The sequence below is a fragment of the Saccopteryx bilineata genome, chromosome 1 (genome assembly GCF_036850765.1).
Source record: "Saccopteryx bilineata isolate mSacBil1 chromosome 1, mSacBil1_pri_phased_curated, whole genome shotgun sequence".
NCBI classification, from domain to species: Eukaryota; Metazoa; Chordata; class Mammalia; order Chiroptera; family Emballonuridae; genus Saccopteryx; species Saccopteryx bilineata.
The window spans coordinates 306,246,814-306,262,925 of NC_089490.1; the positions used below are offsets into that span (position 1 = coordinate 306,246,814).

The 16,112-nt window shown below is 40.0% G+C and overlaps 1 protein-coding gene across 7 annotated transcripts in view; it reads left to right on the plus strand.

Moving 5' to 3' along the window:
* The window catches only part of KMT2A (lysine methyltransferase 2A), a 114,827-nt gene that overhangs the window by 62,785 nt on the left and 35,930 nt on the right, over window positions 1-16,112 (plus strand). For 3 of the 7 annotated variants that reach the window (XR_010727354.1, XM_066245935.1, XM_066245962.1), the window contains 14 exons: window positions 1,995-2,141; window positions 2,963-3,058; window positions 3,284-3,404; window positions 5,112-5,234; window positions 6,024-6,208; window positions 7,697-7,870; window positions 9,111-9,221; window positions 9,506-9,579; window positions 10,445-10,638; window positions 10,965-11,071; window positions 12,464-12,601; window positions 14,031-14,189; window positions 14,433-14,550; window positions 14,679-14,757. Coding sequence is in view for 6 of the 7 variants with exons in the window: in XM_066245935.1 (XP_066102032.1) it covers window positions 1,995-2,141; window positions 2,963-3,058; window positions 3,284-3,404; window positions 5,112-5,234; window positions 6,024-6,208; window positions 7,697-7,870; window positions 9,111-9,221; window positions 9,506-9,579; window positions 10,445-10,638; window positions 10,965-11,071; window positions 12,464-12,601; window positions 14,031-14,189; window positions 14,433-14,550; window positions 14,679-14,757 (1,826 nt within the window). In the remaining variant the exon portion in view is untranslated. The remainder of the gene's footprint in view (window positions 1-1,994; window positions 2,142-2,962; window positions 3,059-3,283; window positions 3,405-5,111; window positions 5,235-6,023; window positions 6,209-7,696; window positions 7,871-9,110; window positions 9,222-9,505; window positions 9,580-10,444; window positions 10,639-10,964; window positions 11,072-12,463; window positions 12,602-14,030; window positions 14,190-14,432; window positions 14,551-14,678; window positions 14,758-16,112) is intronic. The other 4 variants (XM_066245953.1, XM_066245970.1, XM_066245943.1 and 1 more) reach the window with 3 other exon arrangements.

A 16,112-nucleotide genomic window follows, 5' to 3' on the forward strand; every position in this document is an offset into this window, starting at 1 on the left:
TCCAAGCTGGTGAGCTTTTTGCTCACACCAGATGAGCCCACGCTCAAGCTGGCAACCTCGGGGTCTCGAACCTGGGTCCTTCCGAGTCCAATGCTCTATCCACTGCGCCACCGCCTGGTCAGGCTAAAGAAATGTTTTTTATGTTGATGTGATTTTAGATTTACAAAATAGTTACAAGAGGGGCACAAAAAATTCCCATACCCCCTTTACCCAGAGTGTTAATATATATATTTTCCCAGTCATTTGAAAGAGTAAAAGCAAAAGGGAGACGTGGGGAGAGACAGTGAGACGCATCAAATCCTTGTTCCACTTAGTTCTATTTGGTTGCGCACTTATTGGTTTGCTTCTTATATGTGACTTGACCCGGAATTGAACCCACAACCTCACTGCAACAAGATGATGCTCTTTCCCCTGAGCAGCCTGGCCAGGGTTAATGTTATTATTTTTCATTTGCTTTATCCTTTTCTCTTTGTGTATTTGTGTGACAAAATAAGAAATAAAATATACACGCATTTTAATAGTAGACACATTGTTTCCTAATAATTTGAGAACAATTTACAGACATAAGTCCTTTACCTCTAAATATTTTCCAGTGTATTTCTTAAAACCAAGGACATTCTTATAACCACAGTATAATTATCAAAATCAGGAAATAACATTGGTACATTATTGTTATCTAATCTGTGCACCTTATTTAGGTTTGATCAGTTGTCCCAGTAATTCTGGGTCACCCTCATTCTAATTTTTTAAACTTTTTTTTTTTTTTTGGAGAGACAGGGACAGATAGGGACAGACAGACAGGAAGGGAGAGAGATGAGAAGCATCAATTCTTTGTTGCAGCACTTTAGTTCATTGATTGCTTTCTCATATGTGCCTTGACCGGGGCTACAGCAGAGTGAGTGACCCCTTGCTCAAGCTGGTGAGCCTGCACTCAAGTCAGCGACCTCGGGTTTTGAACCTGAGTATTCTGCATCCTAGGCTGATGCTCTATCCATTGCACCACTGCCTGGTCAGGCTAATTTTTTAAACTATTAATGCGAAAGTAATTTATTTCTTTTTTTTACAGAGACAAAGTGAGAGTCAGAGAGAGGGATAGATAGGGACAGACAGAAACACAGAGAGATGAGAAGCATCAATTATCAGTTTTTTATTGTGGCACTTTAGTTGTTCATTGATTGCTTTCTCGGATGTGCCTTGACCGTGGGGCTACAGCAGACTGAGTAACCCCTTGCTCAAGCCAGCAATCTTGGGTCCAAGCTGGTGAGCTTTGCTCAAACTAGATGAGCCCATGCTCAAGCTGGTGACCTCGGGGTCTTGAAACTGGGTTCACTGCATCCCAGTCTGACTCTCTATCCACTGTGACATCGCCTGGTCAGGCAAAAGTAATTTATTTCTAAAAGTAGACAGAGAAAGGACAAACCAGAGATTACAATTTTTTAGAATATTTTAGAAAACCTTTAAAACCCTCCCTGTTTCCCCCTATTCCTCTTTCCATTTCCATGACTGTTTATACCTATTTTATGTCACGTAGTATATCCTGTGAAATCTCAGATTATACTTATTTTGTTACTTATTCTTTCATTCCCACTTCAATTCCCTAAATCTCCCATAGTGCCCAATATTGTGCTGTTTATTAAAAAATATAGCCAGCCTGACCTGTGGTGGCACAGTGGCTAAAGCGTCGACCTGGAAATGCTAAGGTCGCCGGTTCGAAACCCTGGGCTTGCCTGGTCAAGGCACATATGGGAGTTGATGCTTCCAGCTCCTCCCCCCGTCTCTGTCTCTGTCTCTCTCTCTCTCTCCTCTCTAAAATGAATAAATAAAATAAATAAAAATTAAAAAAAAAATTAAAAAATATAGCCATTGCTTAATGAATATGTATTAAATAAAATATAACTACCAATGTATTTATTCCTAAAGCCTGGAGTATGTAGGTCAGATTTGTTTGATTTTCTGTGTGCTATTTTACAACTTCTGTTTACATCTTTTCCTAGTTTGTGTATTGCCAAGTCTGTTGTGAGCCCTTCCACAAGTTTTGTCTTGAGGAGAGCGAGCGCCCTCTAGAGGACCAGCTGGAGAACTGGTGTTGTCGTCGCTGCAAGTTCTGTCACGTTTGCGGGAGGCAGCATCAAGCCACAAAGGTACAAAACGTGTTATTCTCTAGTTCCATTTCTGCCTTTTACTTTAGGATTTCCTGTCTGTGTGTTTTTTTTTTCTTTTGGCTTAGTCTGTTTTGACTATTTAATTGGGTATAATCAATGGCCTGTTTTAGTGTTTTAATTTTGGGACTTATGTATAGCAAAAACATGGTATTGGGTAAGATCCCAAAAGTAGCCTGACTGGTGGTGGCATAGTGGATAAAGTGTCGACCTGGAAAATTGTTGCTGTTTTGAAACCCCGAGGTCACCAGCTCTGAGCGTGGGCTTGTCAGCATAGTGTTGCTGGCTTGAGCAAAGGATTGTCCACACTATCCCAAAGCTCAATAGCTTGAGCCCAGTGGTCGCTGGCATGAAAACTCCAAGGTCTCTGACTTGAACAAGGGAACACTGACTTGGCCCTGGTCAAGCAAGGCACATATGGGAAGCTCAATGTACAATTAAAGTAAAAGCAACTACAAATTGATGCTTTTCGCCCTCTCTCTCACTTCCTGTCTCCCTCTCAGTAAAAAAAAAAAAAAAGAAAAGAAAGAAGAAAAATTTCCAAAATAAATAAAATCTTATCTGATAAGAATATTCATCACTGAATGCTTTTGGCAGGAAATAAATCCTTATGCTTTAATTAAGAGTAAATAATTTGTGAGGAAATATAAACTGTTTTAATGATGTTCTATATTTAGTTGAAGAGAAATATAGATTACTACTGTCCTCAACAAGTAGCTTTACCTTAGGATGTGAAGTAATAGGTATTTAGTTGAAGGGGTCGTGATGCCCACCCACCTTTTTGCCTTTGTATTTTCTTATAGCAGCTGCTTGAATGTAATAAGTGCCGAAACAGCTATCACCCTGAGTGCCTAGGACCTAACTACCCCACCAAACCCACAAAGAAAAAGAAAGTTTGGGTGAGTACACACATACTCTATTTCAAAGATAATTGTCATGGGACTGTGGGCTTGGACAACTTATAATAGAAATATCCTTGATTTCAGATGTCAGTGTAACAATTTTTTTGTCTCATTATTAGAAAAAGCCATTCCAGTAGAGAGTCAATTCTAGAAATTAGTGATCTTTTTAAGTAAGAAGAGATACTGAGAATATTCGATAGAATTTCTTTCTCTCCTTTCCAGATCTGTACCAAGTGTGTCCGCTGCAAGAGCTGTGGGTCTACAACTCCAGGCAAAGGGTGGGATGCGCAGTGGTCTCATGACTTCTCACTGTGCCACGACTGTGCCAAACTCTTCGCTAAAGGTACCTCAGAAAGAAGCCAGTTCTGTCAGCTTTGAGATGTTGTACTCGTTTTGTAGGTGAACTGAATACTCTAGTGTAATAAAGTAGAAATCTTACACATCTTACCATGGATATCATTTTGACACATTTACCGAGTTTCTCATCTTTGTCTTTCCTTTACACAGATAATTACATATAGTAAGTAGACATGTTTTATTAGGTTGTGGGGAAAAGGAAGGGTTTATTATTTTAATAGTTACACTAAAAAAAATTTTAAATGTTTCCTTATAATATTTAATAGATTAAGCTCTCTCTATGCCTGACCTATGGTGGCACAGTGGATAAAGCATCAACCTAGAATGCTGAGGTTGCTGGTTCAAAACCCTGGGCTTGTCCAGTCAAGGCACATATGACAAGCAATTAGCAACTAAAATGAAGAAACTATGAGCTGATACTTCTCACTCCCTGTCCTTCCCTCTTTCTCCTCTCCCTGTAAAATCAATAACTAAAATCTTTAAAAAAGAGAGAGGGATTAAGCTCTTTCATTCTTTCTCTATTATGCTATCTGTAAAACCTAGCTCAGGACCTTTATTTTTATATACATATTTATTTCTTTTTAATTTTTATTGATTGATTTTAGACAGAGAGACAGGAAGAGAAAGAGAAAAGCATCAACTCGTAGTTTCTTCACTTTAGTTGTTCATTGATTACTTCTTGTATGTGACTTGACAGAGGAGTGGGGGCTCAAGCTGAACCAGTGACCCATTGCTGAAGCCTGTGACCTTGGGATCATGTACATGATCCCATGCTCAAGCTGGTGATCTTGGGGTTTCAAGCCAGGGACCTCAGCATCCCAGGTTGACATTCTATCCACTGCACCACCACCAACCAGGTTCCCTCATAACCTTTAAAAACAGGTCTGGCCTGACCAGGTGGTGGCACAGTGGATTGAGCGTCAGACTGGGATGCAAAGACCCAGGTTCGAGACCCCAAGGTCAACAGCTTGAGGCCAAGGTCACTGGCTTGAGCAAGGGGTCACTAGGTCTGCTTAAAGCCCACGGTCAAGGCACATATGAGAAAGCAATCAATGAACAACTAAGGTCTCACAACAAAAAACTGATGATTGATGCTTCTCATCTCCGTTTCTGTCTGTCCCTGTAAAAAACAAACAAAAAAACCCCACAGGTCTGAAGCCTGACAAGGCAGTGGCACAGTGGATAGAGCATCAGACTGGGATTTGGAGGACCCAGGTTCAAAACCCTGAGGTTGCCAGTTAGAGCACGGGTTCATCCGACTTGAGTGCCAGGTCACTGGCTTGAGCATGAGATCATAGACATGACCCCAAGGTCATTTGGTCTGCTGTAGACCCCTGGTCAAGGCACATATGAGGAAGTATTCAATGAACAAATAACTAAGGTGCCACAATGGAGAATTGATGCTTCTCATCTCCCTTCCTGTCTATATGTCCCTCTCTCTGTCTCTCTGTCATGGAAAAAATATAAAAAAAAAAAAACGGGTCTGTAAAGGTAAAGTGGTGGCATATTCTGAGAGCTCAGAATAAAGGTGTGTGAGCATTCCATAGTAGATCCATGCTGGCATCTGTAAATCATTTCAGAAGAAGAATATCTTGGCTCGCAGTTTAGATCAGGTTGATGTATGTAAGTCAAGGACTTTGGAGTCATTGGTCGGTGAACTAAAGCACTGCTGAAATCTTTGCTTTGCTTTCAGGAAACTTCTGCCCTCTCTGTGATAAGTGTTACGATGATGATGACTATGAGAGTAAGATGATGCAGTGTGGGAAATGTGATCGCTGGGTCCATTCCAAATGTGAGAATCTTTCAGGTACAGAAGGTTGGAGCCTTTTTATTACAATTTTCTTCTTTCTTGTTAGAACTGCATTTACATCCCCCAGAGTACCATAAATATAAAATTATGATAGTTAGTTGAAGTTTTTTTCTCATTGATTTTGACAGAAGGAGTGAGAGAGCAGGAGGAGAGCATGAGAAGCATCAACTCATAGTTGCTTCACTTTAGTTGTTCATTGATTGCTTCTTGCATGTTCCTTGACTGAGGGGCTCAAACCAAGCCAGTGACCCCTTGCTCCAGCCAACGACCTTAGGCTTCAAGCCAGCAGCCACGGGGTCATGTCTGTGATCCCACACTCACGCCAGCTACCCTGCACTCAAGCTGGCGAGCCCATGCTCAAGCCAGATGAGCCTGCGCTCAAGCCAGCAACCTCCAGGTTTCAAACCTGTGCCCTCAGGATTCTAGATTGATGCTCTATTCACTGATTCACTGTACCACCCCCAGTCAGGCTATTTGAAGTCTTTTAAAGAGTATCTTTTGGTCTGTAGAAACAACATTGTGTTAAGATTGTGTTTGTCTTAAACATACCCCTTTGCAATATCTACTTGCTGTCCTTTTTTGGCACTGTAACCTATTGATTCTCCAATAATCAAATCCTGGTTTAATGTTAATAATGTCCCTTTGGAAGTCAATATATGTAAGTTCTTAGGGGATATTAGTTTTACTACTGCTTCCAACATACAGTTTTACATTAAGTTCAGTGGGATAGTTTCCTCTTCTCCTTCTCTCCCACTCTTCAGAGCTCCTCAACATTGTAGGTTTTTGCTTTCCCAGATGAGATGTATGAGATTCTATCTAATCTGCCAGAAAGTGTGGCCTACACTTGTGTGAACTGTACTGAGCGGCACCCAGCCGAGTGGCGACTGGCCCTTGAAAAAGAGCTACAGGTCTCTCTTAAGCAAGTTCTGACAGCTTTGTTGAACTCTCGGACCACCAGCCACTTGTTACGCTACCGTCAGGTGGGCCCAAGTCTTATTTTGTGTTCTGAGAGTTGGTCCTTACGTGGTTTTTTTTACCTACTAATGGATTGATTTTCATTTGGTTGAGTTTTGTTTGTTTGTTTTGCTTTATTTAGTTTTGTAGAGTTACTTGTTTGACTTAAAACCATTAATAACATTTTTAGAGCTAAGAATAGGACCTCCTTTGGGGTAAGAAATAAGAAGGGGCCATATCTTCAAAGGCCTTGCTGTTAAAAGAAATTTGGATTTTGCACACTCTAAAGACTATGCAGAGTCGATGGAGGAATTTGCCCAAAAGAGTAACCTAATCAGAGTTACTTCTAAAAAGATATTTTTTCTTTATTGAGTTTTGAGAGAGAAAGAGAAAGAAACAGAAACATTGATTTGTTTCTGTATGAGCCCTGACTGGGGATCGAACCCACAACCTTTGTAGCCAGGGCCAGAGTTGCTTTTTAGAAAAAAAAAAATTATTCTGACTGGATAGAGGGAAATGATTGAAAAGATCTGAGCCTAGAGGCAGGAACAGTGGTTAAAAGGCAGTTACAGAAATCTAGGTAAGAGAGAGTATGGTGGCCTAATCTAAGACGATAGTGGACCTTAGAGACCTTTGGCTGTGGGAACTCCCTAGGGCTCCTCAGGGCACACTTTGAAAACCACTACTTTTTGTCCATACAAGTTGTGAACTGTATAACTATAAGCATTGAAAACACAAGGTGTACTGTTGGAAGAACTACATGGATAGCTTTCACTCAGAATTAGGCTACTGCTTTATTTTTTAATAGAGTTTAATTTTTTTTAAGTAAGAAAATGAGCAGCCATTTATGTCTTATTCAGAAGGAACAAGACAGTTTCTATTTCTTCATACTAGGCTTAGAAGATTCAAGCAAAGCTTTTAAATTAGCCTAGTGGTGCTGTTAGTTAACTGGCTCATTTTATTTTATTTTTTAATGTTTATTTTGTATTGATTTTAGAGAGAGGAAGAGAGAGAGAGACAAGAACATCAGTCTGATCCTGTCTGTGCCCTTGACTGGTTATCAAACCGACAAACTCTGAGCCTAGGGATGATGCTGTAATCATCTGAGCTATCTGGCCAGGGCAGACAACTGGCTCATTTTAACTTTTCCTTTTCTATGCAGGCATTCCCTGGGCTACAAACGAGATAGGGTCTGTAGCTTTGTTCTTAAGTTGAATTTGTTATGTAAGTTGGAACAGGTAAATTTACCTATTAAAAGCAACTCAGACAGATGATGTCTTAACATAGTATTTATTTTTACCTTTCTGTGCATATCAATACTTAAATATTTTCAAACCTATAGAACCTATCTTGTTCATAACCAGTGACTGTGATTGGAAATATCTCTTATTTCCATGTTCTTTAAGTTTTATAATATGAATTATTCAGAACCACCTTTATTAATTTTAATACAATTTGCAAGGATGCCACATTTTCAGTATTAGCTCAGTGAAACATATCTTTCGTGGCAACAGGCTGCCAAGCCTCCAGATTTAAATCCTGAGACGGAGGAGAGCATACCTTCCCGCAGCTCCCCAGAAGGACCTGATCCACCAGTTCTTACTGAAGTCAGCAAGCAAGAAGATCAGCAGCCTTTAGATCTAGAAGGAGTCCGAAGGAAAATGGACCAGGGGAACTACACATCTGTGGTATGTCTCTACTGCAAACCATCAAAATTTCAAGTGCCAGTTTAGCTTCTCTGGGTCTTATGGAAGATGAAACAGTGTGCGAGCACTAAATGATGATTAGTATTGTATTTAGGAATGTCATGTGACTTTATAATACCTAAAAATGGGTGAGTTGTTTAGCTCTGTGTTTCAGAAGATAAGTTATGATTGGGAAGATACTGTCTTAAAATGGTTATTTTTATTTGGCTTTCATCTGAGTTCTCTGAAAGTTATGTTTATATTTGTCATTTTTATATTAAAACTTTATGGAAAAATGATCATGTAAAGTTATTGATTTGACCCTTTGGAGATAACATCTGAATAATGTCTTTCTATATAAGATATTCATTTGTAAATAGATACCTTTTAATTTTATGGTTTTAGAGCTATAAAGGAATGAGAAGCAAATCAATGAACAACTAAAATGATGCAACTATGAGTTCATGCTTCTCATCTCTCTCCCTTCCTGTCTGTCTGTCTGTCTGTCTCTCTCTCTCTCTCAATCTGCACTGCAAAAATAAACCTCTAGGAAATGTTTGTTAACTCATGGTGCATATTTGCTCTTCGGTTGTTTACTCATTTTAGTTTGAATAAAAAGTTATGGTCCTCCCTGACCAGTGGTGACGCAGTGGATAGAACATTGACCTGGGATACTGAGGTCCCAGGTTAAAAACCCTGAGGTCGCTGGCTTGAGTGTGGGCTCACCAGCTTGAGTGTGGGGTCACCAGCTTGAGCTCAGGATCATAGACATGACCCCGTGGTCTCTGGCTTGAAGCCCAATGTTGCTGGCTTGAGCAAGGGGTCACTGGTTCGGCTGGAGCACCCTGGTCAAGGCACATATGAGAAGCAATCAATGAATAACTAAGAGTGCCTCAACTATGAGTGATACTTCTCATCTTTCTCTTCCTGTCTGTTCCTCTCTCTGTCTGTCTCTCACTAGTAAAACAACAACAAAAACCAAAGTTGTGGTCATATTTGAGTAACTTACTATGATACAGCTAATTTATTTACATTCTTTCTTATTAGCCTTGCATCTCTTGACTGCCACAAGTTAATTGTGAACTGAGTCTCAAATAACTCCTTTGAAGAGAAACTTCATTGTATGAAAATACAGTATTAATTTCCTGTTGGACCTCTGTGTTGGATGACTAAGGAGGGAAAAGAAAGTGGTTTTAGAACTGCACTGTTTTATGAATAATTCATGCTTTCTTTTTGTATACAGTTGGAGTTCAGTGACGATATCGTGAAGATCATTCAAGCAGCCATTAATTCAGATGGAGGGCAGCCAGAGATTAAAAAAGCTAACAGCATGGTCAAGTCCTTCTTTATTCGGGTGAATGATATTAATAGTTCATGTTTTTAATTCTTATCTGGGGATAATTACCCCAGATAAGACTTTCTCTTCTACATTTTGCTTTGCTATGTGTATAAAACATATTCTTGTTTAATTGATCTGATTCTTTGGGAAGAGGTTGGCAAGGACACCAGAATAGATGGATCTGGTCCATTGAGGCCTTGTGTCATCCTCATGTTGACAGAATTGTGTGAAGTTGTTGGGTTTTTTGTGTTTTCTATGTGAATATTCACATGTTTACATTTTGTTCATTTTTCTGTTAGCAAATGGAACGTGTATTTCCATGGTTCAGTGTCAAAAAGTCCAGGTTTTGGGAGCCAAATAAAGTATCGAGCAAGTAAGTAAATTCTGTATTACTTCTTACTTCTCATCAGCTAGAAGTCAGAGTTCTTAAGTTTCTAGGTTGAGGTTTTTTAGGCTAGGTTTTAATATTAAAAGTAAATTTGCCCTGGCCGGTTGGCTCAGTGGTAGAGCGTTGGCCTGGCATGCAGGAGTCCTGGGTTCGATTCCCAGCAGGGCACACAGGAGAGGCGCCCATCTGCTTCTCCACCCCTCCCCCTCTCCTTCCTCTCTGTCTCTCTCTCCCCCTCCCACAGCCAAGGCTCTATGGGAGTAAAGTTGGCCCAGGCGCTGAGGATGGCTCTATGGCCTCTACCTCAGGCGCTAGAATGGCTCTGGTTGCATCAGAGCAATGCCCCAGATGGGCAGAGCATCGCCTCCTGGTGGGCATGCCGGGTGGATCCTGGTTGGGCGCATGTGGGAGTCTGTCTGACTGCCTCCCCGTTTCCATCTTCAGAAAAATACAAAAAAAAAAATTAAAAGTAAATTTAAAATGCTTTCTCAGTGCTGACTTTGAGACAACAGAGTTTATCATAATCTATTGTAATTGGGTTGTATTTTATTCAGTTCAAATGGTACTCTCTACCTCTCTTGAGTCTCCATGTTTAACCCTAAAGTTTTATTCCAGTAAATTTTTTTGTTTCTGAAAGTTTAACCAAGAGCCACACATTGAAATTATATTTTTTAAAAATAATAAAGTCTTGTGTATGCAGGCAGTTTCCAAATTGTGACTTGTTCTTATATACTGGGAATGGTTTGTGCATGGGGCCAAGACCTGATGATATCAAGAATTTCATTATTTTGTACAGTTCTGGGAATATTATAGGGGTTCAATAAATACTTGTTAAATCGATTATTTTCAGCAGTGGGATGTTACCAAACGCAGTGCTTCCACCTTCACTTGACCATAATTATGCTCAGTGGCAGGAGCGAGAGGAAAACAGCCACACTGAGCAGCCTCCTCTAACGAAGAAAATCATTCCAGCTCCCAAACCGAAAGGGCCTGGAGAACCGGACTCACCAACTCCTCTGCACCCTCCTACACCACCAATTCTGAGTAAGGCGCCAAAGAAGAGTCATGACCCATTTCTCTAGGCATAGATGATTGACTTTAAATACAAACTTAATATCCTTGCATAAAACTTTTCAGATGATCCTTAAATGTAATAAAATCATTATTTTTGCTTCACTTGGGATGTTAACAAGGAATTTATATACATTGTTTTATATAGGATGTACAGCTATAGGTGAGAGAGCATGACTTTGAACCTGTTGTGAAAATGTTCATTTTATAGGCTATTTAAGCTGAATTGTTTTCTTTTTTTTTTCTGGTAATCAAAATTAGTATTGCCAATTTTAACTGGATGTCTTTTGGATTACAAGGTACTGATAGGAGTCGAGAAGATAGTCCAGAGCTAAACCCACCCCCAGGCATAGAAGATAACAGACAATGTGCATTGTGTTTGATGTATGGTGATGACAGTGCTAATGTAAGTACCTTGGAATATCTGGGTCCTACTTATTAGATACCCAGAGTGAACTATTTGTCCTTTGTGTCTAAACTTGATGACTGGGTATCATTCATTTAATGGATGTTTATCACTGAGTTTGTGAAATGTGGGGCTTTTTCTATAACTGATTTAGTTGATTTAAAAAATGATTTGCCTTGGCCCTAGCCAGGTAGCTCAGTTGTTTGGAGCATCATCCCAATATACCAGGATTGCAGGTTCAATAGAAGAAGGTTCAGTCAAGGCACATAGAAGAATCAACCAACAAATGCATTAATGAGTGGAACAACAAATCTATGTTTCTCTTTTTTTCCCTCTTTTTCCTTTTCTCTCTGTCCTTAAGAATGTATCAATAAAACTTATTAAGAGATTTATTTGCCTTAATCTACTGATGTCTAATCATTTCTACAGTAAGTTCCTCAAAAAGACTATGAAAGTCAGTAAAATATAAGTTGCATATTAAGTAACCTGTGTTGAATGTAATATAGCAGAATGGTTAAGATCCTCAGTTTGGGCCAGCTGCTTGCATACATTTCTATGTTATTGACCTGAGCAAGGAGCTTTCACCTCTCTGACCCTCAGTCTCATCTTTAAAATGGGAATAATAATAATAATAATAATAATAATACCTATCTCAGAATAGTTATGAAAACTAAAGAAAATAATGTATGTAAAGCCTTATTTAGTGCAAGCAGAGAGAATTGGCTTTGAAATAAGGTTTTAAAGAAGTCAGTGCATTTTTATAAAGTTACGTATATAGCTTGTTTTTAAATTCTTTGTTTATAAATTACCTTCAGTCTGGAAAAGGTTATCAGAAAGGAGAGAAGTGGAAACTGAAACATTGAAAAAAGAAGTATGCTCTAGCTAGATAGCTCGGTAAAGAGCATCATCCCGAAGGACAGAGGTTGCTCATTCGATCCCTGGTCAGGGCACATACAGGAGCAGCACATACAGTTCCTATCTCTCTATCTCTCGCTCTCTCCTTCTCTTGCTGAAAATTAATAAATAAAAATAAGAAAAAGAAAAAAGAAGTGTGATTGTGTGTGTGTGTGTGTGTGTTTAGTTAAAGGATTTTAATTAATTTATTGAACTTGTCAGGTAAAGCAAATACAAGAAAACTTTCCTTGACATAATAGTCTATTTAAAATTTTTATTTATTGATTTTCGAGAAAAGAGGGTAGAGGGTAGAGAGACAGAGAGAGAGACATTGATTTGTTATTCCACGTATTTATGCATTCATTGGTTGATTCTTTATGTGCCCTGAGGATTGAACCCTCAACCTTGGTGCATCAGGAAGGTGCTCTAAACAAGTGAGCTACCCAGCCAGGGCTGACAAAATATTCTTTAAAGAAAAAAGAAATCTCTGTTTCATAGGATGCTGGCCGTTTGCTATATATTGGCCAAAATGAGTGGACACATGTGAACTGCGCTTTGTGGTCAGCAGAAGTGTTTGAGGATGATGATGGGTCACTGAAGAATGTGCATATGGCTGTGATCCGGGGCAAGCAGCTGGTAAGAACTTGTGGGTAAATTTTTTTTTTTTTTTAACAGAGACAGAGAGAGAGTCAGAGAGAGGGATAGACAGAGACAGACAGTCAGACAGGAATGGAGAGATGAGAAGCATCAATTATTAGATTTTTGTTGTGCATTGCAACACATAGTTGTTCATTGATTGCTGTCTCATATGTGCCTTGACCGTGGGCCTTCAGCAGACCGAGTAACCCCTTGCTAGAGCCAGCATCTTGGGTCCAAGTTGGTGAGCTTTTGCTCAAACCAGATGAGCCCACGTTCAAGCTGGCACCTCGGGGTCTCGAACCTGGGTCCTCGGCATCCCAGTTCGACGCTCTATCCACTGAGCCACCGCCTGGTCAGGCATTGTGGGTAAATTTTAATGAAAGAGATTCCCTCTCAGTTTCCAGATGTTCCTTCTGTCGCTAAGTGCTGCCTCTCTGATGGTTTTCATAGTGCCTTCAGGGTGGTAGCCAGTAAGAGATACTGCTGTCCACTGTAGGCAGATGATTATTCTGACCCTTGGAGTATGGGTGCAATAGAAAAAAATCTCCTGGAGGAGTCCAGACTGACTGACAGAATAAGGTGGTGACATACAGACTGGTTAAAGGAAGTTTTTTAATCATATGTTAAGTTTGTCTGTTAAGTCCAGTATCTAGAGAACCATTATGTTTTTGACTGGTATAATCATTCTATAACTGAATTTTTTAGATATAACAGCTTTCTAGAAAGATGATGTTTTTAACATTGATCTTCAAATTTTCATCTTCTCTAAACCAGTCATGCATCCTAGAAGAAAAACTATGTTTTGTTCCAAATTCTAAATCAAATTGTATTATTTAAATTTAGCCATTATAAAAGGGCCCCCTGGACAATGTGAGAGAGAAGATTGTGAAGGAAACTTTATGGCTTACATCCCTTCTCTATGATGCAGCAGATTATCAATAAACAAAATGAATTATAGGAAATCCAGAATGTAGTGATTCTATACAGGAGATGGAAAATTACTTAAAAAATCTGAAAGTCTGGCCTGACCAGGCAGTGACACAGTGGATAGAGCATCAGATTGGGATGCAGAGGACCCAGATTTGAAAGCCCGAGGTCATCAGCTTGATTGTGAGGTTGTTGGTTTGAGTGCAAGGTCATTGGATTGAGCGTTGGGTTGCTGGCTTGAGCAAGGGGTCACTTGCTCTGCTATCACCCCCCAGTCAGGGTACATATGAGAAAGCAATCACTGAACAACTACGGGAGCTGCAACAAATAATTGAAGCTTCTCATCACTCTTTTTTCCTGTCTGTCTGTCTGTCTGTCTCTCTCTCTCTCTCTCTCTTTCTCTTTCTCTCTCCATCTATCTATCTATCTATCTATCTCTGTAAAAAACCCAAAAAATCTGAAAGTCTGACTTGGGACTCTGTTCTTTCTGGATTGTTAGAGATGTGAATTTTGCCAAAAGCCCGGAGCCACAGTGGGTTGCTGCCTCACCTCCTGTACCAGCAACTATCACTTCATGTGTTCCCGAGCCAAGAACTGTGTTTTTCTGGATGATAAGAAAGTATATTGCCAACGACATCGGGATTTGATCAAAGGCGAGGTGAGAGAGCTTTAGTTGCTTTTTAAAATTCTCTAGGAATTCTGGGAAAATTGAAAATAGCAAGCGAGGTCATAAATTTTGTTTTACATTCCTAGTAGGGGTTCCTAGAGTCTCCTCCTTTTAGAGAAATACAGAATCCTCCCAGGGAGATATGATCTTTATTTCCCTTTGAGAGAGTCAGTATCATGAGGATACTGTATAAAGGGACAACCTATTAACAGCTACCTTGGGTTTTCATTTAAGGTGGTTCCTGAGAATGGATTTGAAGTTTTTAGAAGAGTGTTTGTGGACTTTGAAGGAATCAGCTTAAGGAGAAAGTTCCTTAATGGCTTGGAACCAGAAAATATTCATATGATGATTGGTATGACATGGGCCTTGATTGTTGGGAAAGGTTGGATGTATCATTGGGGTACTTTCTAATCTTCATTTATAAAATTATTTTATATATGTCATTATTTCCTCTAATAAGTTCTTCTTTTTGTTGGTCAGGCTCCATGACAATTGACTGCTTAGGAATTCTAAATGATCTTTCTGACTGTGAAGATAAACTTTTTCCTATTGGATATCAGTAAGTAGAACTGTTTACAGAAGACAATAGCCCCCACAATTTACCCTGAAGCAGTGATCAGATTGTTAAATACAGAGCCATACTTGTTAGCTGCTTTTAACTGCTATTAAAAATAAATTGCTATTTTGCTACTTCTCATAGATTAGGACTAAAGTGTCATTTTATGTCAGCTAAATCCAGTTATGGAAGAAAAGCATTGAAAAATATTATAAGTTTGCATGGTGACAGATGGTTACTAAAATTAGTAGAGTGATCACATTGTAAGGTATAAAAATATAAAATCACTATATTGTATACCTGAAACTAATATAATATTATATACCAACTACACTTAAATATAAAAAAGTTTTTCAGGCCCTGGCCAGTTAACTCAGTGGATCGAGTGTTGACCTGGTATGTGGACATCCCAGGTTCGATTCCTGGTCAGGGCGTACAAGAGAAGCAACTGTTTGTTTCTCTTCTCCTTCCTTTTTCCCTTCTTTCTCCCTCTTCCCCTCATGCAGCTAGTGACTCGATTGATTCGAGTGTTACTCGGGCACTGAGGATGACTTGGTTGGTCCCAATGCATCAGCCTTGAATACTACAAATAGCTCTGTACTTGAGCATAGCCCCAGATGGGGTTGCCAGGTGGATCCTGGTCGGGATGCATGCGGGAGTCTGCCTCACTATCTCCCCTCCTCTCACTTTAAAAATATCTTTTTTTTTTTTTCAGAATAATTTCTAAATAAAATCTAAATAGAAAACACAATGTCAATCTCTTGAGATTCCACTAAGTTCCATGCATCTGGATGCAAAAGTCCTTATTATTGTCAGGATCTTACACACCTCATGCCTCTGTCCTCAGTTTTAAATTTTACAGATTATTCTAAAAATAAAACCCCCTGTCAATAATATCAGATCTTTCCACTAAGAATTTATCATCTTTCCTATTTGGAGTAATTTTTTTAAACTTCTAACAAACTAACAGTATAAATTTAAAATTCCCGACCCTGGCCGGTTGGCTCAGCGGTAGAGCGTCGGCCTAGCGTGCGGAGGACCCGGGTTCGATTCCCGGCCAGGGCACACAGGAGAAGCGCCCATTTGCTTCTCCACCCCTCCGCCGCGCTTTCCTCTCTGTCTCTCTCTTCCCCTCCTGCAGCCAAGGCTCCATTGGAGCAAAGATGGCCCGGGCGCTGGGGATGGCTCTGTGGCCACTGCCTCAGGCGCTAGAGTGGCTCTGGTCGCAACATGGCGACGCCCAGGATGGGCAGAGCATCGCCCCCTGGTGGGCAGAGCGTCGCCCTATGGTGGGCGTGCCGGGTGGATCCCGGTCGGGCGCATGCGGTAGTCTGTCTGACTGTCTATTATGCTAATAT